This window comes from Electrophorus electricus, chromosome 2 (genome assembly GCF_013358815.1).
Source record: "Electrophorus electricus isolate fEleEle1 chromosome 2, fEleEle1.pri, whole genome shotgun sequence".
NCBI classification, from domain to species: Eukaryota; Metazoa; Chordata; class Actinopteri; order Gymnotiformes; family Gymnotidae; genus Electrophorus; species Electrophorus electricus.
The window spans coordinates 14,951,136-14,977,418 of record NC_049536.1 but is presented as its reverse complement, the minus strand read 5'-3'; the positions used below and the strand labels follow the sequence as shown (position 1 = coordinate 14,977,418).

General features: G+C 35.2%; 1 protein-coding gene across 1 annotated transcript in view; it reads left to right on the top strand.

The window, feature by feature from the left end:
- Positions 1 to 25,181, top strand: part of LOC113585496 (chemokine-like protein TAFA-2) — a 29,626-nt gene extending 4,445 nt beyond the window's left edge. Inside the window, exons 2-6 of the mRNA XM_027023012.2 lie at positions 9,496 to 9,596; positions 17,571 to 17,726; positions 19,822 to 19,946; positions 20,996 to 21,045; positions 24,667 to 25,181. Coding sequence (XP_026878813.1) covers positions 9,497 to 9,596; positions 17,571 to 17,726; positions 19,822 to 19,946; positions 20,996 to 21,025 — 411 coding nt within the window. The 5' untranslated portion in view covers position 9,496 and the 3' untranslated portion in view covers positions 21,026 to 21,045; positions 24,667 to 25,181. The remainder of the gene's footprint in view (positions 1 to 9,495; positions 9,597 to 17,570; positions 17,727 to 19,821; positions 19,947 to 20,995; positions 21,046 to 24,666) is intronic.
- The last annotated feature ends 1,102 nt before the right edge of the window (positions 25,182 to 26,283 follow it).

Sequence of the window (26,283 nt, the reverse complement as noted above, 5' to 3'; positions counted from 1 at the left end):
GTGAGGAAACTCTCAATGTAGATGTCACTGAAAAACTGCAAAATTTAAGATTAAATGTTAACAAGATTTTTCTCTTTTTAAGATAAGGCTAATCTTGCTGATGTTAAATAACATCTACCATCTGGCATATAGCCGCCTATAAGTGAATGTTTCTAACAAAACAAACAATGAAAAAAATGGACAGCTGACAGATAGATAGATAGATAGATAGATAGATAGATAGATAGATAGATAGATAGATAGATAGATAGATAGATAGATTTTTTGTTAAACCAATGACTATATCTACTCCTTCTGTAACTCAGTTACCAGTAAATCAGATGCTTATTTATTTATTTCGCACAAATACAAACACACACGTACACACACACTCTACTAACAAGGGAGAGTGTCTTTATTTTGTGTAGCGCATAATGGCCTCACATGACCTATGTGTCTAAGGTAGCATAAACGAGCCTCTAGTGTAATCCAATCTCACAAATTAGCTTGTCACTTAACAGGGATTAAAACCCCCACTGGTGAATGAGAACGGGATAACCTAGCTATTGCCTTAGCAATTGTTTTTGAAAAAATGCAGAGGGCGAAAAAAGAGGTGAAGCTTCATTTAATGCTTGTGTGCACACACCTCACCTCTGCTGAATTGCCAGTGGATGTGGTGTAATTAGATCATTTTTTTAGCGACTTCACCATCCCACAACCTTCTTGACATTCTCTCTTGAGATTTTACTAGCCTACAACCTTGGCAGATCCATATGAATTCAAAAATGCCTACATTCTTTTTTACTGATGTAACCAGACACAACGTTTAACAGACCTAAAATAAACATGGCTCAAACACAAAATATGGGAATTACAGTAAGTGAAAGAGAGAGAGAGAGAGAGAGAGAGAGAGAGAGAGAGATGTTAGTTTGATACTCTTACCCAGGTACATTGTTTCCTAAAAAGAATGAATCCTGTACATGTATTTTGCCTTCAACACACCACACAAATGTCAAAATAAAAGCTCCAAAGGTCTTAAGAGCACAGCGCATGTGCAATACATGTAAGGAAAAGCACTATAACATTTTTTAAAAGTTTTTAAATGGGCTACCATTTGATCCAGGATGACTGGATGAATACATTGCTCATGTTAGATATTTGTTTTTCATTTGTTTGTTTGGTTTCTTGTTTATTTTATGTATTTTCAAAGGGGCTACAGTAGTGTGGTAGCTAATATTGTTCACCCAGAATAAAAATAAGTGCTGCATAGGCTTAATTCAGAAAAAAATTGTACTAAAATTGCACTAAAATTCCCTTCATACTGAAAAGAAAACATTTAAATATAGTGAATAGATAGTTTAAAACAACAGTATAAAAAGAAGCCCAGTTTACTGAGCTTAGTGGGTAACCCAGGGTTCTTTTCCATTTATAAATGTTGGGAGGCCAGTGTTGGAGAGATAATTGTCTAACAGGTATATCATTCACGGCAGTTAATTAAAGACATTGCATAGTCACATCTGGTCCTGGCCTCACCATCAGATGAGAATGCTCCAGCACAGATCCTAGAATAGCAACCTGTTCTGACACCTCACATCGCACCTCTTCTTCCCTGTCAGAGAAGAAACTCTGCCTCAAAGTTTAAAACCCACTTCCTGCATCCCCAACACTGGAAGGAATGAAGTTCCCCCCTCACCAAGTGCTGCAGCTTCTTTGCTTTTCATGCACTCCTTTTTTTCAGAAATTGCAAAACATTAGTGACAGATCATCACTATTCCAAGCTAGTGTTCCATATTTCAAATCTTCATATTGCATTTGTTAATTTGTCATTACACCTGACTCTTAGGTAAAACGAGGAAGTGGACAATATGTAATAGCTAGAACTCAAGTACTGAAATCTGATTACCCATGTTCTATGACATTATCTAAATATTTATGATGATATCCAGGACAGCATTTTGGATTTGGAGATCCAGAGTTGAAGACCTCTCGTATACAGAATTAACTTCCTCGTAGTCACACTGACAAGCAATTCTGTATAGCCTTGAACATTTGGATCAATGTGCTTTTATTGTACCATTAGCATTACTGTACAAGAGTGTGTGTCCCAGGACGGACATCATATGCAGTAAGCAGTTCTGTGTCTGAAAAATTCACTATTTTAGAAGCAATGTGTCTGCATGTCCATGGCATCTCACTACTAGTTTATCTTTAGTAAACAGACCAATATCTGCTGCAATATCTGCTGCAATAGGACATACAGTATATGCAACAGTTTATTCTTAGCACTCCTAAAAAACTAAACAAAGGAAGCTGGCTACAGGGTTCACTGTAGGGCAGGAAACTAGCGTAGCAGCAAGTCAGATCTAATAAAGCACCAACAAACTCAAGACTAATGCTGAATCAAACACTCTAAATATTTTTAATACATTTGGTGTTGCACAATGTTTAATTTTGCTGTTTAAGTTCTTACAACTGAGGACTAGCTGGGCTACAACCAGTTTCTTGCACCAGTAGAAGCTGCCTGACTAGCTACTTAGTAAACAACCAATCTTTGTGGGCAAGCAGTGGCCAGCAATATGATCTGATAAATTGGGCTATTCACAGCCTTATGTAATCATAAGGCATTTAAATTATAAATACCAACACTGTAAAATGGTAACTTTTGCTTGGATAAATCTCATCTGAGCTAGACTCAAACACTAATCCCCAAGTATTCAAGGAAGCACTACGCACTGATCAAGGGCAGTAAGGTGCTCATAAACAAAGAGGAAACAAAGGTTTGGTTGTTTTAAATGCCAGCTGTGGTACAGGTGAATCTAAATTAAATTCAGTTGAGCATTCAAATCACTAGTAAAGGATGAAAAACCCTTATTTATCTCTCTGAAATCCTCTTCCATTTGTCAGAAAATATGGAGAATTTGGGTTGACAGAACACAAACGAGTGGAGAGGGGAGAATGGATAATGCATATATTTTTTCACACAGCCACAAGGAAATAGAAATGAATGCATATTCTAAAATATCATTTTAATATTATTAAAATAAATGGAAAATTGAGTATCATTTACCTCAAATACAAATTTAAAAATGTCCATGCCTGCCTGTGTTAGAGGCCAAACATGCCTTATTGATCTCTGTGAGATATTCAAGTGATTTGACCTGATAGGGAGCAACTAAATTCACGCTACAAAATATTCTGCCTGTAAACTGTAGAACTGAATGAAGTATAGATTAATTCAGTTGGCTGTTGAGCTTAAAGGTTTTCAAATGGAAACATATTCATAATTGATGCAGCCATTGAAAAAAAGGGAAATTAAAACCAGATCAAATATAGGGTGCCCATATTATGAGCCTAGATTGGAGAGGATAGAAACATAAAAGTGAAAAGAAAGAGAGGCATCCAGATTGATTGGCGTGAATTAGGTGAACAGCTAATGGTGCCAGGCGGAATTTTAGGGACATTGATTGAAACATCATACTTGTATTAGGTGCAACAAGAGAGGGAGCGAATGAAAAAAAAAATCAGCAATGGAAAGGAGAAAGCTTTGATCAAAAGAAACATTGTGGAAGAGCTAAAAGCTACCCAGCTCAAGTAACTCAGATGTTGAAAAACAGCACCAGATTATCATTATAGAGTGTGATTACCTTTGCTGCATCTAATGAGACACAGAAAGGTAATTAGTCTTAATGGTGTGCTCTTTGCTAATGTGGAGATGCTGAGGCTTGTGTCCAATAAGGTCATTTTTTGCAGTCCTCAGTACATACTCAACAAGAAGGATATTACCACTGTTTTAAGTGTACTGAAGCCATTAGGCTGAGTAAATTACTTGGTATATGTATATATGAGTTGTATTAGAATACAACAAGGCTCACTACCACTGCCTTTTTATCCCATTTTTACATTTCAATGATTTGACTGGAAAAACAGGGCTAAGTACTCATATTGAATGAGAATGATTTGGAGGAACTGTCCCCATCACTGTTGATGCGGTCTGTAACCTCGGCCACTCTGCCCCACTGAAGGCCAAAGCGGCGGAGCAGAAGTTTCCAACAGTGGGTGCATGTTACAGAACTCCATCACCCGGGCTCAGACAGATCATTTGCCAGCCTCTTCCCCACCACATCCGCAGAGGCCGGCACAGTCAAGGTGACCCTATCCATGGGCCTGTAGCCGCTGCCAGAGGTAATAAAATGTGTTGGCATAGCTCATTAAAGTTGGCTGACGTTAACGGCATGCCTATTAGCTAATAAGGAGTGAGAACTGGGCGCCCCACTGATTGCTCCTTGCATCTATTGCAAATTCAGGGGAAAATTAGTGTATGCAGTTTCATGTTTCATACACCAGTATTACTCTGAATCACAGCAATGTTGCATTAGCCTACTCCCAGTGTCAGATATTGTTCGGCCTTAGGTAAAAAGTAAAATATTTTTACTTTTTTCTACATTTAAAAAAACAGGAAAGATATTGAACCCTATGAAATAACATCTCATAATGCTGTGATAGTCAATAATAGTTTATCTCAGATTTTAGGTTCTGCAAAGAAACAATCCTATACTTTGATGTTAGCTTTGCACACTCTTGGTGTTCTCTTCATGAGGCAGCCTCCTATGACGCTTTTCCAACAGTCTTGAAGACATTCTCACATATGTAGAGCACTTGTAGAGTGAGGAACTAAAGTTCTGAAAGAAAACTATTTACTGAGGGTACATCTAAAATTGTGTGTGTGCATGTTTGTGTTTTGAAAATGAATTCATATATAGGCTAAAACCATTCCCAAATTATATTTGTCTTAGAAACATCCTTAGTCTAAGATAAAATGTCTTTATTACCTTTAAAAACTTACATTCAGTCAGGTGTGCCCAAACTTGTATACAAACACATGCCATGGAAAGAATCAATGTCTGGACTGTATAGGCTCCTCCACAATATCACTGATCTTGTGTCTTTTGTGTCTGATGAGACTGTCATGTCTGAAGGAGAGAGAGAGAAAGAATGAATAATCCAGGAATACTGGCCTCGCATAGTACAGTTACTGACTTTTGTAGATTATAATCTAAGTGAACCTTTTCTCTATTTCTCTCTCTTTCTTTGAAGACATACAGTATAGAACTTTCAATATGCAAGACAGACATTTGATGCACATAGCATCAGGTTGTTGTTTTTTTTTTTTAAAGAGCATTCTACATGGATTGACACAACAATTTTCAAAATATGTATGACTGAGCTACACAAATAAAGAAAAAACAACAAGTCAAAAGTTTATGAGAAAAGTTTTAAGATCTCACATTGCTCCAGCTAAATCATGGCATTCAGCTTCCAGATCTTTTCCCTTCTGTCTTTTGACTCCACACTGTTCCCTTGCACTTGCTTGCACACTACGCCACACAAACATCAGCTCCTGAAGGGAGGGAGAACTCTGTCAAGCTGTCAGACATTCAGCTAGAGTCAGCTTCCTGAGGACATTTTTAATCAGTCTTGCAGGGTTAGTAGCTTCTTCCTCCTTGATTCAGGCTAAGCTTGGATTTGAACTGGTATTCAGTGAAAACAGGAAGCAACAGCTGACAAAAAATAATTCCAGTGGCCTCCAAAAATAATCCAGGGGAAAAAAACAAAATAAAAACCAGGTTGGATGTGGAAAATGTCAAAGTTACAAAAATGTCACAAAAGTCACTAGCAGTCTCTCTAGTGCTGAGGATTTCAGTTCCAGACCTTGAATCCGGTTTCCAGTCTTGGAAATTGTGTTCATTGATAGTTAACTGATTGGCCACTCAGGTAAAGACATAAAATCTGAACCAACTAAATTAATGTCATCGAGCATATATTTTTATATCAGTCCTCAACTGATATAAAAATATATGCTCGATGACATTAATTTACTAACAGCAAACAGCTTCTTTGGAACCAAAGTGCTCCATTTAACCTGGCACAGTTGCAGACAAGAGCATTTAGTAAAAGTCTATTAAAAGTCTGGTAAAAGTCAGCCCTCCTTAGCTGTAGTTACAATTTTTTAGCCATTTAGTCTTCATTCTTCATAATACTTCACTGACAACAGCACAATAATGGAGCAACACATCACTGACAAATCAGTGATGAAACAGTCAGATTTAGTTTTGTGTAATTGAGTATAACTAACATAACTAACATGACACTGCACAGTAACAGGTCTTACACCAACATTCCCTGGTTCTTTGGGGATAATCCATAGAGAAACTGATGAGAACATGTCTAGTGAATACATGGCAATCCTGAAAGGAAAGGGTGGTGAAGGCACATAGCAGAAGGTAGCTAAAGCTACCTGAAATCCTGGAATCAGTGTCTTCTAGAAGTTATCTGAGGACCTAACAACTCACTTGAAGCCTGAACTTGCAGCGTGTTATTTTTACTTTCTCTTCTTATGATTGGAAATGGTGTGTTTTTGCATGCTAGAGTACTGTTGCTCACTTGGAGGAATTTGAGCAGTCCATTTGTGACGAGCACAATCCTTCATCCTCAAAGTCACACAACGACACAAATGGTGGCAGTGGTGGGATGGTGCTGTGAGGCCATCTGGAGGGTACCCACTGGCAGAGGATCCCCTCACCCCACAGTGTGAGTGTATGGCTGGGATGATGGATGAGGGGTGGAACAATGAGGGACACATGAACATTGTGTGTGTTTGTTTGTGTGTGTGTGTGTGTGTGTGTGTGTGTGTGTGTGTGTGTGTGTGTGTGTGTGTGTGTGTGTGTGTGTGTGTGTGTGTGTGTGTGTGTGTGTGTGCTGCCTAAAGGAAAGAACAGTGTGCTGGAGACCATTACTCAGCAGGATAAATATGTGTTCTGGCTACTGTGTCAGAGAACTGTCTTTTTGGTCTGCTGGTGAGAACACGTTAGCCAGTTGAGAGACTCGAGTCTGGGTATGGTCTTTGCTACAGTCTTGAAAAATGTGCATGCAAATGTTTTTGCTTAAAAGAATTGATCGTTTTTAATAATGATTGCCAAGCACTATGGACTTTAGACAAACTTGACTCACTTAAAGTCTGAACTTGCAGCGTCTGTGATGTGTTGATGTAAGCAGAATTGCTGAGGCAGGATGCAGACACAAGCCAAAGTTTATTCAAACAAATGAAACATAAAACAAAAACATAGCACATCAACCACAATAACTGACACTGGGATTAGAAACTGTAATTGTAAATGTAGAAACAGAGTGGGATTTATGCATGAATAAAAATGTGGAAGAAAACAAGACACAGGTGGAGCGGGTGAGTGACAATAAGAAACACATGAACAGACTCTGGCCGGGGATTGATGTGATTAGGGAGTTGTGCAAGGGAGGCAAAAACAAAGAGCACATGGTATGTAATGACAAGAAATACAAACAAAAGGATCATGTGGTAATCAGTGCAGACTCTGTTGAGGGGGGAGCCATTACAATTTCATATTTTGTTTCCAGGTCATTTCCAGGTGATTAAATATATTTACTGAAAAGTCTTTAATTTTTAAGTTGTTAAAGTTTTTAAGTTGTTAAAACTTTTAAAGTACATTTCTTCTTGGATATTTGATGTAACTTACCTCCATTGATTACACCCATCTTCTCAATATACATAATAGTTGTCATTTTTCCCCCATTTGTCTAAAGTTTCAGAGTTTGCACTGTAACTTTCGATTTGACTACTGAGGATTTCCTTTATAGAGCCACTGTGTTTAGGCCATAGCAAGTGTGCATAAGCACCACGGTCAGACCGCAGCATTTGAAACTGTGCTTGCTAGCCTGTGCCTATTTAATTTGTTGTAGAGTAAGAGAGCTGATGAAAAGGAAATGACTCATGGGGTAAGAACCTCCGGGAGCTCAGAGAGCACAGGCCTAGGCATTTTCTGCTTCACTCACAGTTTTCTACTGTAGAAATCATTCTTGGGTTAAAAGATCCAAGTGAATATGGCAACGGTTAAACATGAATGGGGGTGCAAAATAAAAAGTGTGTGCAAAGATGCAGTCTGATTCCCTCTGGTTTTGTATATTTTTTTAGGAGACACAAAATGAGGATGAATGAGTTCATCTGGCAGAAACCAAATGAGAAACAAAAACTGTTCCAGCTTTAAAAATCATTGGGAACAAGTCTTATGTAAATAACAAAAACTAATTCTTAAACTATGTTCTATCTGAATTATGTATTGCAGTGATGTTTGTGTTTATTTATTTTTGCAACATTGTAAACTTTTATATGTGATATTTTTATTGTTTGCCTACAGCAATCAAGTGTGTAAATTATGCATATTTCCTTCAGATATCCAGTGCAACAAAAATGCATGCATTAAACATGAAGAGATAATAAAATCCACAGTTACAAATGGTTCATTTTTCTCTAACAGATACTTAATGACAAAAGTTTTGTGTTTGTTTGTTTTTCTCATGCATTGATTGCATCTGTGATTGCCAAAGTGACAAAAGAAATAACTGAAAACAATGTTTATTAGCAAAGATTAAAAGAAAAAAATAGCACAGTTATCTTGCACCACAAAACTAGTCTCATTTTGCTTACAAAGCAAGCCATATTTTGTGCAATGTTTCCCTATTTGTTACTGCCTACTGTTAAGGATTCATGGACTTCAAGTAATTGTGGCTCATGTTCTTAGATGATCAGAAATAATGAATATGAAGAAATGTGGCTTTACTGTGGTTTTATGATTTATTGTGATACTATAATTATTGTCACAACTACTGTGTTAAGATGTTTGAAAAAACATCATTATGATCACAAACAGTATTTGAATATTTGAAAACTAAAGAAAATGGATAGTTGTATCTTATTCAGTTATTATTAATGGTTGTAATAATGGTTGTAATAATTAATAATGGTTGTACCCACATCTTAAACACACTTAAAAAGTGTGTGTATAAAAAAACATTGAAGTAACAGATATGTCAGTTCAGTGTTTCTCAGTGTGTAACGTTCCATGACATGTGATCCTGCAAACCCATTAATTAAAACAGCATTGTTTCCCTTTCATATTAAAGCCTTTTCTGAGAAATGTTGCAGATTATTGTGCTTTCTCTAAACACTACAGTGTCTCAGGGACCTTGGGACATAACCTAGAAATTAAATTAAGAAATTAAAATAACACTCTCAATCAGAGAACAGGCCAAAGTCCTCAAAATCGATTGTCAAGGCTCACTTGTTGTAGTTGGTATACAAATGTGATTAAATTATGCCTTGTGTTGAATCCTCAGTTAGGTTTTGTGGAAACAGCATTATTAAAATCTTTATTAGTATATGGATGTTTTATATTTTATGTTTTTTAGATATACATCTGATCATTGATTAATTTTAAGTGTGTTTAGCAAGCTAATTACTATTAGCCAGCAGAAAAAAAACTTATTACTGGGTGATCAGCAGACATAAAGTGAGATTATTTTTTAAAATGTTTTCTTAAAAAATTAACTAGAATATTAAGGCCAGAACTCTCCAGTTAAAAAGACTGGTACAATATCATCAACACCTGGTTCTCTTTCTTTCTCCCTCTCTCTGTCTCTTTCTAGGATGATTAATAAACACAAGCAGAAGGGTTTTACACAGGTTCTACTGCTCATCTGCATGGTCACAGTGCTGTTACCACTGACACATACTGCAGGACACAACGGTGAGTTGCAATTGAAAGTCTAGGTTTAGTTATTGCAATGTTTATACAGATCAATTGAAAACAATCAGCCAAATATTCAATAACCTACTCAGGATGTCTGGTGGTCTCTTCACTGAGAACAAACACAACTCCTAGGACAAGATCTTGTTGTATCTGGTCAAGTACTGCTTGGATGATCTCCCCATTTCCCATTGGGCAGCCTAGATTTTTCCTTCAGAGTTTCAACATTCTGAATATGCTGCTGTTAGGGTTGCACCTGCACTTTTAATAGTTATAACTATAATTACAAATAGAATTACAGTGTTATGCTGTGTTGTGTATGCCTGTTGTGCTGTCACCAGTCTTGGTGATTTAATTGTTGCTTCTAACTAGCTGTCATATTTGCTCCAGCTCTAAAAAATATCTGGCTTCAGACGTTTAACACCATCTTACCATGAATCCTATCGCACAGTTCTACAATTACTGCTCCTTCAGTATTAAATGTATGAGAATATAATGTCTTTCCATGCCATTAATGTGCAGACAATGACACAACATTTTCTTCTAATTCAAGGATTTATTATACAATATTTTTGCTTTTCACCTTTTTCAATATAATAGGTATTACTACACTACAGGTTATAAGATTTTGTCATTGTCTTATAGTTATGTTAGATAGCTAGATAGATAGATGGTTTGAGGATGCCCCTGCCTGTTATCTCCCTGTCTCTTTTATGTTCCCCTGGCCCTGCTGTAGTCTGGCCCACTGCAGGATTAGAGCCAGGACAGATAGGAACTGAAATCTACAAGGTTCCAGACTGGAATTAGAGTCACACCAAAGAAGACATAAGACTGTTGTGTTCTTGTTGTTGTTATTATTATTATTATTATTATTATTATTATTATTATTATTATATAACTTATCACTGAATGCTTAAATCCATCACAATACCCCTGTATGTATGTTTTAAAAAGACAAAATCTTTACTCAAAGTCTATACCTAAAAGAAATACAAATACAAGACAAATGTATTTTAATCTCCCTATTTATTTGCAAAAGGTCTGTAAAAATTATATGACTGACTTATAATACTAATTAAATGTATATAGCGCCTTTCACAAATGCAATGGTGCTTTACATTTAATATGGGGGGGGGATAAATAAATTAAAATTAAGAAGAATAATGATCAGTAAAGAGGAATTTGAATTTTAAGTTGAGTTTTAAAGGAAAAAATGAGTAGAACAGTTAGCGATTGTGGCAGGGAGTTCCAAAGTTTTGAAGCAGCAGCAAAGCTGTGTTTGTGAATCAGATTTGTGGGACAAATGTTTATAGCTAGAGGATCTAAGGGTGTGAGAGGGACAATATAAATGAATGAACTCAGTAAGATAGGAACAGGACCATGGAAAGCTTTGACAATTAGAGGTATTTTACATGAAATCCAGGAGATAACAGGTAGCCAGCGCAGCTGTTGAATGACAGGTGTGATGCGAGCTGTTTCTTAGATATAAGGAATCCAGCTGCCACATTTTGGATGTACTGAAGATGGCTGATCAATTTAGCTGGGAGACCATAAAAATATATTTACAGTAATCAATGCAGGATAAAATTTTGAAAAATTCTGGGTCTATATCACTGAGCACAGGGCAAAATATTGCAATATTGTGCAGATGATAAAATGTAGTTTTGGTGAGTCACTTGATATGGGACTCAAAGGTGATGAGTCAAAGAGACAACCAAAGTTTTTAATAACTTGAGCTGACCTAAAAGGAACTCCATCAACATTAACATTTAGGTTTTAGAAGCAGTTTAGGCCCTAACCATGTAAAACTTAAGTTTTATCAGCATTAGATTTCAAATAGGTATTATGCAACCAGAGTTTTAGATCTATAACACATGAACACAATGCATTGGCAGAAGCAGTAGGGAAAGCAGTACTAATATAATTCTGAATGTTGTCAGCATAACAATGGAATTTAAGGTATTGATTACAAATTTATCTGGCATAGGGGTGCTCCAAACTCCTTAAGTTTAAGTTAAACTCCTTAAACTCCTTAAAGGCAATGGATGATTTTTCTGTGTACCTATTGATATGAATTGTTGTCTTTTAGTAAAAAATGACTGTAAACAATTAAGAGCCAAGCCAGTAATACCAGTAAATGACTTTCTTTTATAGCTTCTTTACATGCAGGTAGGAAGAGGCAATGTTAAAATGGATTATTATTTGTATTTGCATCATCTCTTTCCCTTTACAGGCCATATATATGTATGTGTGTGTGTGTGTGTGTGTTATTATATTAATTCCCATAGTCTTTTATGGAAAGTGTGATCTGGTACAACTTCAAATGCAGATCTGGTACAACTTCAAATGCAGCACATTTCAGCATATAGGCCATCATCAGGGATGAAGGTAAGAGTGATTGACACATAAGACACATAGAACAGGAAAAACAGGGGAAAAAATGAAAAACAACCAATAAAATGGCTGCAATACCAACATCTTAATATCTTACAATCGGAACAAAGAAAGATAGTCAACCCACAGGAAACTTACACATCTGAAATGAAAAATATGTAGCCAAGATAGACTACCAATTATTCATCTGATGAAACTTTGATCTGGTCAGAGTGGGCTTTATCTTACCCCTGGCCCATGTACAGGAACCAGGACCCCTGTGGTGCCATGATGCTGAGCAACAAAACCATAAAATGGCCTAGCTGATGGTTTATCATGCTGGCGTGGTTTACTGACCCTTACTCCTCTTCTCTGGTGTCATAAATCCACAGAGTGGATTACAGGATTCACTCAACATAGTTTATGTCAAACAAACTTGACTTGTTGTGTTGACTGAGACTGAAGTTTCATTGTATGGCCGGCAATGAATCATTCCAGAACTGTCATCAAACACAAGTACAGGATGCCTAACCACTGATCCCTAAAACTCCTACTTCTGAAAGGCCTACCTGAAAAGGTCTAGAAGATTGGCCTACATCGCTCTTGCAGGGTCAAGCCAGCAATGGAAAATGGATGGAAAATGGATTCTCTCCAAGGCAGTTTGAAATGGTTCAGCCCAACATATTGGAAGGACAGGCATTTCACATTTTATGTTACCAGATGGTTATAGTTACATCAATAGTAACTATACTGTTTATACATCAAAATTAGTTCAGTTAACTTTCCTCCAATCTGTGATGCAGCCTCCTTAATCTTATAATTAAGTCTTCCTCAGGATGTTTCACAACAATTTCTCCTTCTCTTCTAAGTCCTCCTGCTATACCTTTAGTAATGTTCTCTCACCATTAATCTCGTTTGGATGATACATTTCGTTGGTATTCTGCCTGGTTGATCATTCTCACTTTTTTTCTTTTACATTATTTTCTTTCTATTACTAGGTAGCCACTCTGGTCCACCATGATCTAGATTGTTAATTGTTAATTCATTTGGTTATGATGTTTCTTACATTTGTTATATTATAGCAATTTTAGAAGGCTCAGTATCTCTAGTCATTAGTAGAATTGTAATCAATTATTTTTATGCAAGTTCTCCTATCTCAATAAATCTACTCCTAGATATAATGCTTGTGAGTCAAGAGTGATATTCAAATTTTTTGTAGATGAGTAATAATCAAAATATTGAACTGGTGACTTTCATGAGTTGAGATGGTATTAATAATCAATAATAAATTCATTAAAATGTATTTATTTTTCCCTGTTAATCAGGTTGGTGCCCCAAGTAATTTTATAAATCGTGATTGACAATTTATTAAAGTGATAAAACTGCTACAAATGTCAGCTGTTAGTTCTAGCAAACTTTCAAAATAAAAGAAAAACATTTAAGATCAGCATGAGCTCAAATAGCCAAAAGGAAAAGGACAAAAGACCACCAAACCAAACTAAAAACAACCACTCTCACCATAGATATACTTTTCCCACATGGGCATTGTATTAAATATGTATATATTTTTATATAAATACATTTTTAGATGTGATAAAGCATCTGCTGTTCACCTTGTTTGATTGACTGGGTGATCATTTAAAAATATTTTTTTTAAATATATTGACAATTAATGCAATTTCCACATTTAACATTTCCAACTGGAAATGTATCTGTAAGATTAATTTTTGGAGTAATAATGAAGCCATCAACAACATTCGTAAATCATTTGTTTTAGAAAGGAATTTTTTTTCCCAATGATACTTAATATTTAAACTTTCCTGGAACTGCAGTAGGAACTAAAATAGAACCAAGATTTGCCTGCCTACTTGTAGGTTACTTGGAAGAACAGGCATTATATGAATCTCATAGGAAGAGTTTACATATTAGTTAATGTACCAGACTCAGAAGAATCCGTCAAGATTGTAAAACTAGTTAGAATGATATGTTGGCTAAGTTTAAAGTGAGGGCATATAAGGAAGATTATTTTGTTGATACATAAAAGAAGATACAAACTAAATCTCAGGAAATGTGTTTATATCCAAAAACATTTTTTAAAAATCCAGGCTTGATTCATTGAACTACGAATACTTATAAAACTATGCATATTAGAGGTATGATCTTAAAACACTGGCATATCCTTCAGAGTGATCCAGTTCTAAAAAATACATTTAAAATGTCCATCTTATAACTTTTAAAAGTGCTAATAACATCAAAAATAGTGGTCAGAGCTTGCCTTCCAAAGGAAACTCTAATAAGAAATATTACAGGTAAAATTCCAGGTAGAACTTTTAAATGTGGAAATTGTAGAAACTGTCAACATCCTTAAAATGTTATTTTTTTAATCATCCAGTCCATAAAAAAAAAGTTTTACTGCATGCAAGACAGAAAAAAAAGTTATATATTTAACATAAAGTGCATGTGGAAAATAATGTTGGTGAAACATTTTGGTTTTTAAAGAGCATATATTCTGTTGTTATGAATAATCTAACTAACCCAGTGACAAGGCACTGGAAGCTGGTCACTGGAAGCTGGTAACTCTATTTCTTAATTCATTTTATTGGTTGGGTATTGAGTACATTCAACCTACAGACAGAGTCTGCAACCTTGACCACATCAGGAAAAAGAGGGAAGCTTTCTGGATTTTAAATGTTTAAAATAGCTTAAAAGTTTATTCCTTGAAAGGATGAATGAGGAGATTAAATTAAAGAGTTTCTTAAAAAAATAAGACATCAAATGTTCTAACTTCCAGTGTCCACTGGGCTATTTCATGCTGTTATCTCTGTGTGCATATGTATGTTTTTTATATATATATATATATATATATAAAATGCTTACATATAGCAAATTAAGATGATTATAAACGTAAGAAATTCTCATGATCCCAGCCAATTACTCTGATTCATCTGCCAAATGTACTATCCTATTGAGAGTTTGGCTAATGCAACTTTAGCTCTGAATTTAATATGTAAATCATACATTTAATCAGTTCCTTTTCTGTGATAGCTGTGGTGCCTTGCTGGATATGCTCTTTCTATTTTATTATTTATTATTCACCTAACTTTACATTGCTAGCTAAAGTGTTCCTGTGTTCCATTTAAGATAAATGTAATGGTTTTGTATTCTTTGGGACACTTTCTTGTTCAGTTCATTAATAACTTGAACATTCATGAACTCGTTCAACTTTTCATTTCCACGTGCTTGAAAAAGGGACTGACACCCTACTACTAAGGAATTGATACCATACTGACCACTTCAGATTGATTCCCTACTAACCACTTCACCACTGATGCACAGACAGTGCTATGTCCCTCTGTACCTGCTGTTGAGATTGTGAACTGATTTCATTCTGCAACTTTTGGAAGAAACCAGTACCATAGGGAAATGGAATGTGTTCATTTTTGAGGCATAATCTTTGAAATAATTAGAATATGTGCGACTCATAAAATAAAAATACCCATAACTTTACATTGTACAAAATAATAGTAATGAAATTAAATGAAATATTAAAAAATACAGATATAAAAAATCTGGTGGGACCCATAACTGGTGCCCCCCCTCCCCCCAATTTTCAGAAAGGTCTTATATTATGGTTATTTTATGGGATTGTAATTGCATTATTATATTATATTATATTATATTATATTATATTATATTATATTATATTATATTATATTATATTATATTATATTTAGTTTTTGGGTTCAGAGGCATTTTTATAAGGCTTTGGTCATCCTTTTGGGTTATTCTTATTTATGCTTTTGATTTCCTGTGGAGGATGTGCATCTATTCAACCACTTCAGTTCATAACATGCCCTGTGCTGCCCCTGTAATAATACCCAATTACAACAACTAATACAAATTTTGTGATACCTTAGACACATATGATGACAAACACCCTTTACCTTTTACTAGCCTTTTTTCAGGCCTATATAGTAGGCTATTTCAAGGCTACTTATGTGTATTCTTACTTACTAACCCCACAGATGGAATGCACAAGGGATGTAATCAAATCCACTGTGGTTGCATTCAAGCATGCGCTAACCTTCCGACAAAGCACTTTACCTTCAAATCTCAGTCCAGGAAGTTTTAAGGTTTTCCATGGGCATTTTTGCTGCTCCAGTGCATCACCCAGTCCTGCTGTAGTGTTAGGTGGTGAATTAAGTAAATGCAGATTGTTTCCTGTGCAAAGAATGCCCCTTCCATCTCCCTCCAAACACTTATGGAAATCTTGTAGGAACAGAAGTGCAGTTTGCACATTGTTTGCTCAGCTGTACCTGTGAACATTGCATGCCTCTGGGGAAGAGTGGTGACCTCATCTTTTACAGCAAAGAAAACAGTGCTTAAAATAACATTGTGTTCTATCTTGTTTCTCTATGCACTTTGTACCACTGCCCTAATACTAATGCTGCTGAGGTGAAGAAATTCTGGATAAATTTTATCTGTAGTTTATCCATCTATATATCCATCCATTCCTCTATATTTAAACAGGCTCTTACCTTAGGAGAAGTGCATGAATACACACCAAGAGTGTCTACTATTAAACTGTAGTGCATTCCTAAATGTTAACATTCCCATTACAGCTGAAATTCATCATTCATCATAATGATGAATGGCAGACAGTGATTTAAAAATTATTTACAAATGACTGTAGATAAACCACATAATGGCAACAATTATCCACAGGATTACAGGCACAAGTACTTAAAGAAAAATAAATTCTTACTGAACAAGTTCCAGCATCACACAGCATAAGAATTCATCTGAATTCATCATAAGAATTCATAATAATGATTCCATCATTATTAATCATGCAAATGTAGTTTAATTATATAAGCCTGTCTGCACTCATGTGGAACAGTATGAGGGCAGGTATGCAAACTCTCTAATTAGTTGTTTACCACATTAGACCAAAAAAAAAAGAGAGGCAAGCACAGGAGGAGGACACTTCATGAAAATGTCACTAGCAATTAACAGTGCACAGAGCCATGCTGTCCTTAAATAATTCAGACAATGTTAGGGGTGCAGGGAACCAGCTAAAAATACAGACCACTGGACATTTTATTTAGAACAGAAAAGTGTTTTATGCCAGATGCTGGGAGAGACGGTTTTCTCGATATCCGCTGTCCATTACATTACACTTTCATATTTAGGGGTCTTTATTTTAATTTATCGTAGTAATATTTGTGTTGTAATGTCTTTCATTTTTAGTTATTGTCTCTGTCTTCCAGAATTCTGTCTATTTGCATCACTGCTTTAGTCATGTTAAGGCTACAAGTAGCTTATCGCTTAATTTCATTTTGAAACTTCATGTACATCATTTTAATGTTTGTTGTGATTCTAGGTGTGAATCACATTTATAAACAAGCAGAAAGTCATATGAAATGCAGTCTAGTAAATTACTGGACAAATTGTACTTTATGCATGATTTTTTTCAGCAGATCTTTAATAGTTTGAGGAAAATGGGAAACATTAAGTGGTAAGGTTTGGAAGAAAGATAAAAGCACTCAATAACAAAATCAGTTTCTTCCATTATGGTGTCTTATGTGTCTTCTCTTTCAGTGGTTAGCCATGTCAGGACCGGAACGTGTGAGGTCGTAGCATTACACCGATGCTGTAACAAGAACAAGATTGAGGTGCGCTCTCAAACTGTCAAATGCTCCTGCTTTCCAGGGCAAGTGGCTGGAACTACCCGAGCAGCACCCTCCTGTGTTGATGGTATGTTTCAGTGTTCGACATGAATCTCACTTCACCTCTGTTTTGTGCTCTGTATTCTATATATAAATGCATGTCTGTGCACGTGTATGTAAAAGTGTGTTTTGCTAGTTTTCAAAGACATTATTCATTTTTCATATTAAACTAGTATGCCTCAAAATATTTTATATTGGATTCAAAAACCCTGGTGTTAAAGTTCAAGTTCAAGTTTGGTTTATTTGTCACATACATAGTCATACACAGTATAGCTCGAAGTGAAATGGTTCGAGAGTGCTCTGTCCAAACTGAGTAAAAAAAATCAGGGGTGCATAGGGAAATATATATATATATATATATATATATATATATATATATATATATATATATACACAAAAAAATATATTATAAAAATATATTAACAATGTATGTAATGTATGTAAAACCTAGCAATTTAAACCTACAGCAAGGTCACTCTTACAATTATTTTGTCTCTAGTTGGACTTTAAGTGTAATTGTTTTTCCCATGGGTTTTTTTTTTAGAAGTAACCCTAAACTTTCAATTAACAATAAAAAACTATAAAAACCAGATTTCAAAACTGGTTCCTTGAACAAGTTACATATATGAAATTCAATGGGATTCTAGGAGATATAGGGGATTTTGTTAATAAAAAAATATTATGGTCTGTACTAAAGGACAGATTATTATATTCTTAGCCCCTAGAGTTTATTATTAGTTCCAAATTAATGTCATTACTTCTGTAGGATTCTATAGAATAGCACCTGTAAGCACTCCTGATACCCAAATAATCCCAAATGATTAGATGGTGAAATTACTTGATCATGGGTATAAATTACATCCTTTTGTTTCAAGTGTCTCATTTTCAGCAAGAGCTGAAGGTGCTATTGTGAAATAAGTGTGAAATCATTTATATATATATATATATATATATATATATATATATATATATATATATATATATTTACACACACGCTATGGGTGGAGAGTTACTCTTCATTCTCTTTGGTTATCAAATATGTGTGAACATTGCTTTTCTGCTGCACCTGATCTTGGACTGAATAAACTACTTTTTGCTTTGTAAACATTTGCTTCATATGCAACATATCCAACAACAGTGCAACTAGAATGCATTCTGTAAACTTCCTGAGTAGCCAATGCATTCTCTACTTAAGTGTGAGTATGAAAGCTATGTCAGGACAGTAGTCTTAAAAGGAAGGGTTCTTAATACTATGTTTATTTGAGTCTGGACATAGCCAACTGCTTATACATGAAAAAGTGCTGATTTATAGAAGTGCTGTTACTGAACCTCTTTGAAATGCTACTGTGTAACAAGTTGCAGACTGCCAAAATACTGGGAACTTATCATCTTTAGGAGTGTAGATACCAGATGGTTTGAAATTTGACTTATTTTGTAAATTAATCATGTATCAGGACAACAGAATCATAAACTGTTTACAACAGAGGTGTAATATCAAATTACTTTTGTTACATCTCACTCTAAAATGTCTGAAACTGTTAGGAATGGCAGACCCATACTGCTTAGACTCTACTGTGTCCTACAATTTGAGCTATAATAAAGGGATGAAAATCCAAGAATTAAACTATTGAACACGAGGATAAAACTTAGCCCCTCAGTACTGTCTGACCTATTCACTGACATTTTGGATCTGACATTCACTGCAAATTAAAGTGTTGTGCTAATGTGCTCGGTCATGAGTGCACTGCAGGTAATCTTGAAAAAATGATCAGTACTTAACCTTTTCATTATACCCAGTACATATTTAGATATTACACATTTTCTCAGAACAGGGTGTAATAATGATGTCATGGTTGTGGTTCTCTGATGTGAATCATTGAAAGGTACAGTCATACTGGGGCTCTGGTAAAGTAACTCAAGTGTGGTGAGGTTCTTGGTTTCTGGCAGAAATAAAACAGGCATGAAAATCATAAAGTGCCACAATTCCAGAGCAGCCCTCTGCTCAAATTTTGCTATATTCTCCCATCAACTTGCATTGCCTTGTATTAGGGATTGTAATGCCACTGACATGCATGGAGTTGATGTGTATATTTGTATCAAACAGTGCATCTATCCTCCTACAGCCTCCATAGTGGAGCAGAAGTGGTGGTGTCAGATGCATCCATGTCTGGATGGAGAGGAGTGTAAGGTTCTACCTGATCTTACTGGCTGGAGTTGTGCCATAGGGAACAAAATCAAGACCACAAAGGTACATTAAGGTACATCATCAAACGATGATGTAACAATTGTGTTAAACAAAAACAGTAAAACAAACAATTAACAAAAACCCTGTTACAAATTGAATAAGAGGAAATCCGATTTTCATATATCATATAAAATGGAATTAATTGCAATATGACATCAATATCCCAATGTCTAAATAGAGGTATGTTATGTTTTTAACATATTTATAATTTGTATTGGTGGGCATTTTAGAAAATAGAGAGAATGATAGTCCTTACCATGTTATCATTTTTGTGCCTTATTCTTATATCTTACTTTCTCAAATTTCCAGCTGCCTGTTTTAACTGAGTATAATTACAATAAAAGTTCTGGACCTGGGCTCTTTCTTTAGTAATTGTATCCTGGCAGAGAGTAAGTTTACTGTCATGAAAAGAAAACACATGAGAGGAGGTTTTAGCACATTAGATAAATTATAGTTTTAATTACTTCTGACCTATTATGGTGGTCAGAAGTAATTAATTTCAGTCTCAAATTAAAAAGCAGTTAAAGAGTTATATCCTTCTATGATAATTATATTACTGAAAGAAGATTACAATTGGATCACAGCTGACACCTATTTGAGCCATCTGTCTGAAAATACTTGTTCTGACCTCACTGAGAGTGTGAGGCTTTTAGCCTTGTTAATGGCATTAGAACACAGAGGCAGTATGCGACTACTCTTAAGGCCCATAAGATGACATACCGGTTACTTTAATTAGAACCTTTTAATAGTAAGCTGATGCCAGTGTCCTTGTCCTAGTTATGAAGACTGTATGGCTTCACTCCTGCTCTACACCATCTATCAATTATTTAAACTGCCACATCAAACCTGTGTGGAGCCTAATTATTGATCCCTGGAATCTTAAGGAGCTTAAAGCAGCGCATATCTCCTCGGCTATTGTTGTTTGTGGTGGTTTTATATTGATCCGATGGTAAAACATATAAACCTCAATAGAAGGTATTTCTTTCATTCTCTATGAAATATTAAACTAATATCATTTCCTCCTTTCATTTCCCATGTAACCTTCGGAGCAGATATCCCCAGACCGCGACCAGATTTGGTAACCCCTGGAAACCAGATACAGGTCAGACTGCACTTCACGATACATTGTAAGAGGTCTGCATGAGCTTGATGGTTTCATGCCTGCTGGCTGCAGAGCTATAGCCTCAGCCTGCCCTTGTGACTTGGAGTCACCTGTCCACGCTCACCTGGCTTCAGACATGTACCCATCAGCCCACTGATCCAAAGTCTGGTCTCATCTTATGGAATTCCTGGACACTATGTACAATGGAGACAGATTAATAGAGAGGTCTTGCTCAAAGCTTTTTTCAATTTTTTAATTAAATGTAGAGCAGGAGTTTGACTTACATCATGCATAGCAAATGTGTACAGATTAGTTAGCTAGTGAAGAAAGGCACAGGTGTGTAGGTAGCCTTTAAAAATATGTGGACATTGTTGTATTTGTCCCAATTAAAAGAAAGTTCATTTAAAAAAAAAAAAAAAAAAAAAAAAAAATATATATATATATATATATATATATATATATATATATATTGGCTTCAGACATCCACAGAAATCTTGGAAACATCAAAATCCAGCCACCGAGATCAAATGCACTTTGGAGGAGAACCCACCTAACTATTATTCTTTCCTTCTGACATATATATTTTTTGATGGTGCAATGAGCTACTGCTACTAGGTTATCACAGGTGCTTTATATAAAATTACAGTTACATATTTAGCAAGTCTTTTTTCCTAGACTCTCAGCCTTTGCCCATGAGCTGTAGCCTGCCTGCTCCTTCCTCCATGCAGAAACCAAAAAATTAACCCTGCGTTGCATGGTACCTCATCCGGTCCCCCAGGCAGACAGTCCTCTAATGGCCCATTACCATCACTGTTTTAAAAAATGCTTATATTTAGAATACCGGTCTGGTTCTTAAATCAGTTTTTGCTTATCTCTCCAGTGATGTCATGGGTTTCAGTCTGACTGCCCTTGACAGCACTGATTATTACCCATATGATTTCTGTATTATACAGTTCAGGTCCTTGTCCAGTTAATGACCGTGGAAGCATCTCCATTTTGCATATTTCATATTTCATATTTCATATTTGCTTGTCTTAGCAACAGGGCAGGGGGGAATTAGGTTTTTCTTCTTTTTATATACAAGCATTCCTCAGTTCTGTTGTATTGTCAAATAATTCTGGAATTAGCAACTCATTAATCTTGTAGACAGCGTGGAATGTAAAACACTTCACGGAGGGGTAGGTAGGAGGTGGAATTGTAGTCTGTGGCATGGCATTTTATGCCTGGAATTTTGCCAAGTAGTGTTGTTAACTTAAATATGAGCCTGTTGTGTGTGTTGAATATAACTTTTTTGGAAAAGGAATTTATGTATATATTGGAAAGTCCTGCACTTGCTCATACTATATTCCTATACAAAACAGAAAATATAGATTAAGGCTTTGAGTTATGTATCAGATGTAGTTAAACAGTGAAGTACCAGTATTTTTTTCATTCTGTCAAAAGGTGTGTGTGTGTGTGTGTGTGTGTGTGTGTGTGTGTGTGTGTGTGTGTGTGTGTGTGTGTGTGTGGAAGGGTGGAAAGCCCAACTACAAATATTTAATGAACATTTATATATATGGATTATATATATATAATTTATTACAATGCGGGATGAAGCCCATAATTAAAAATTACAAATCGTTTGATGATTTCTTCTTAGCATATTTGTTCCTCCACTAAAATGAATTCCTGTCTACACCAGTGATGTGAAGCTCAGGTGGGTTGTTTTGTTTTTGTTTCTCCTAAACACATTTTACTCCATTGTCATTACAATCATCTTATGCACTTTCTGTAAGAAACCTAAATCATTCTCCAAATTTTGCAAATATTAAGATAGATACAAATATAAATGCAATAATATTTTCTATTTAGCCATCCTTCTATTCAGGTGGACTTTGTCTACAATTACTGACAGTATCCCATCACTGCACTATTTATCAGCTCATCTTTGATTTCTAAAAACATGACCAATTAATGTAAAAACACTGATGGAATACCTTTATGCATTACTGCCAAAAGAATGATCATGAATATGTGTGGTATACTTTATTTCTTGCTTTTCTAAGATATGAGGTTTAGAAAAAGGTCAAATATAGATAGAAATACAAAGTGGCCTTATTGCAAACAGAACAAAATATGTGGTCATTTCGCATATTGTGTTTCTTTTAAATTTTTGAGCATAAATGGGTTAGTATGATGCCTCCTATGCTCTTCCAGTGTAACCTGTTTCTTCTATATAAGCAGCCAGATTGCTTTGTTATGGTTGTGACTATTTCTCTCCAAAAACTACTACCTTATGCAATATATGTACTATATGTTGTTCACTGTATATATATATATATGTCATTGTTCACTGTATGTCAACATTCTATCCATGTATATCAATGTTCATTGTATTTATCAATGTTCATTCCATATATATTGAGGTTCATTTAATATATATAGGGCCCTACTAAATTCACTGAAAAATTGGTTAACTTCATGGACTTAGTTTCTCAAAAATGTTGGATTTCATGGATTTTAGAAGAAAAATGTTACATTTAACAGCATTTATTAAATAACAGCCTCAAACAATTTCCAAAACATAAAAGCCATGTTTGTAATTCCACCTACAAGTTTTTGTCAAAACCAGGAATGTCGCTGTTGTCACTACACAGTATTATGTCACTACGAATGTCACTACACTTAGGAAATTACGTGTGAGATGTTTTTGTTTGTTCGTATATATATATATATATATATATATATATATATATATATATATATATATATATATATATATATATATATATATAAATATACATATCACTGTTTATTCCATATCTATCAATGTTCATTTAATATTTCCTGTTTGGTTTGCTATTATATAAGCATAAACACAGTCATATCCTTGGCACTAAGCATACAGTGACTGCAAAAATATTTTTACTTTGGTTCCTTTTGCTAAGCCTGAGTTTCCCCATACAGTGTGAGTCAACCATACAAAAGGAAGAAGGTTCAAATGTTTCACTGTATGTGCGTTTGAGCAAAAAAAACAACAACAAAAAAAAACATAAGTATGAACTGGACACATAGGGTCTTCAGCACAGCAGCTGGCAAGCTATCACAACAGTGAAAACAAAGAATCCAGCCAGCTGTCAGTGGAGAGGTAGCCACTTCTCTGTGGTACTGCTGCAAATTCCAGGAATTGAAAAGCATTTCCAAAAAAAATACAGAGGGCAGAAGCAACCATGTATGAGCAGATAGTGCAGAGCCGTGCTGAAGATCAGGTGTCTCAGACAGCAGCTCTGGCAGTGGATGGCGTGTACCATCACTGCATCTCGAAAGGTCATTTAATCTCATGCAGTGTCCAAGCCTTGTTTGGCTGCATCAGCCCAGAGAAGGAACGGCGGGGGGTTGGCAAAGATAAGCCACTCAAATCCGTTATCTACACAAGGTGTCCCAGGCAGCAACTCTGGCATATGGGAGGCCACAAGGACACCCTGACCGGATAGCCTCTGGACTTGAAGTTTTCTGAATAATCACAGTTGGTGCTTTGGTGTGTTTAGATGTTATAGTTATTATTGTGATACATTACTGATACCCCTGTGTTATTCGCAGATACCTAGCCTGATTTGAACTGAAAAATGTGATATGTTTCAGGTTAACCAAGATTGCAGTCTTGATCAAAATGAAGTTTTGAATCAGCCCATCTTTTGCAAGTAACAACCTGAAGATGAGTTTTCCCTGCAAAACGAACTCTGGACTGCACCAAGCACATTTCAATGCTACTATGTATTTTGTCCCTTCATACTTGTAAAGCTTGTAGTGGATTACAGAAGTCAGTATTGCTTACCATTTTGCTCAGTTTTGGCTTTCTATGGCTATTCTATGGATTAACAGCATGACAGAAAAATGAAAGTGTGGTACCCATTTTGTTCCAGTTATGAAAAAATGTGATTTAATCTATCTGATTTACCAGAAATGGCAATTAGACTAATGGTAAAAAGGATTGTATAGAGCTGAAATAATATTTATGAACTTTTTCTGTAGGCCAGAGGGCCTTCATATTCTGATATAAATGTCCATGTAACCCTATGCTATGTTATTCATTAATGCATATGTATTAATTCTGTTATATTTATCACAGTATTAAGACAACTGTAGGTGTGTGTATATGTGTATATATATATATATATATATATATATATATATATATATATATATATATATATATATCATATGAATGTCTGTATATTTTAAAATAGCAGCTTGGTAAGCATAGATGGCTAATCAACAAAAATAGAAATAGTAAAGAAATTTTAGATATATGCTCACAAAAGTTCTGCTTTTGTAATTTATGCTGACATCACAATTTTACATGAAATTAACATAAGATATAATTAATTTTAAATTATGCAATTACCAAGTATATTTGCGTATATTCATCCTCTTGAAACAATAAATTCATATAATACATTTTAGAATGTTTTTATGTATCACGTTCTTCTATATATCAAAAATATATAGAACTTCATTCTGCCTGCCTCTTTGACCATGTGATGTCTACTGACTGAAAAAAAAAATGCTATTTTAAAATAACAAATTTCATATGCCTATAAATGGCAACTTTCCTCATGTGCTCTATTAACTCTGAGGTCGTTATGTCACTCAACAATGTGTAAAAGCATACGATGATACTATAATGCTTAAAATAGTTTATATAATACTACATACAGAGAACTATATGTTACTTATGACAAGAACACTCTAGATCCCAGGGAGTTTTCATCTTTAAAACTGCTTGAGTATAAAACAAAGAGAATGATTTTGGTCTGGCCCCATATTAACTTTATATGAGCAGCATGATATTATCAAATGGAAATTCAAATAAACATCATAATTATATCACAGAATGTGTTTTTATTTAAAGTGCCTTTTAAGATGTTCATGTTTAAATAGTTACTCAAAGACAGAACAGTTGTTTAATCCTTCAAAATTCAACATGTTTTAAATTCAAATAGAACAACAATAATAAAGATTTAATAACTATCTGTCTATCTGTCTGTCTATATATCCATCTATCTATGTATCTATTACAGCACTCATGAAAGGTCAAAGAGCTTAGGAACAAATAAAGGGGGAACAATTGAAATGACAAAAAGGAAAAGGAGTGCAGAAATCAGGGCAGGCCCATGGGTTAGAAGGTTAAAATTTAAAGGTAGAATTTTTCTCTCTGAAGTCACATTTTGGAGAGGTGTATGGAGACAGGTGACACTA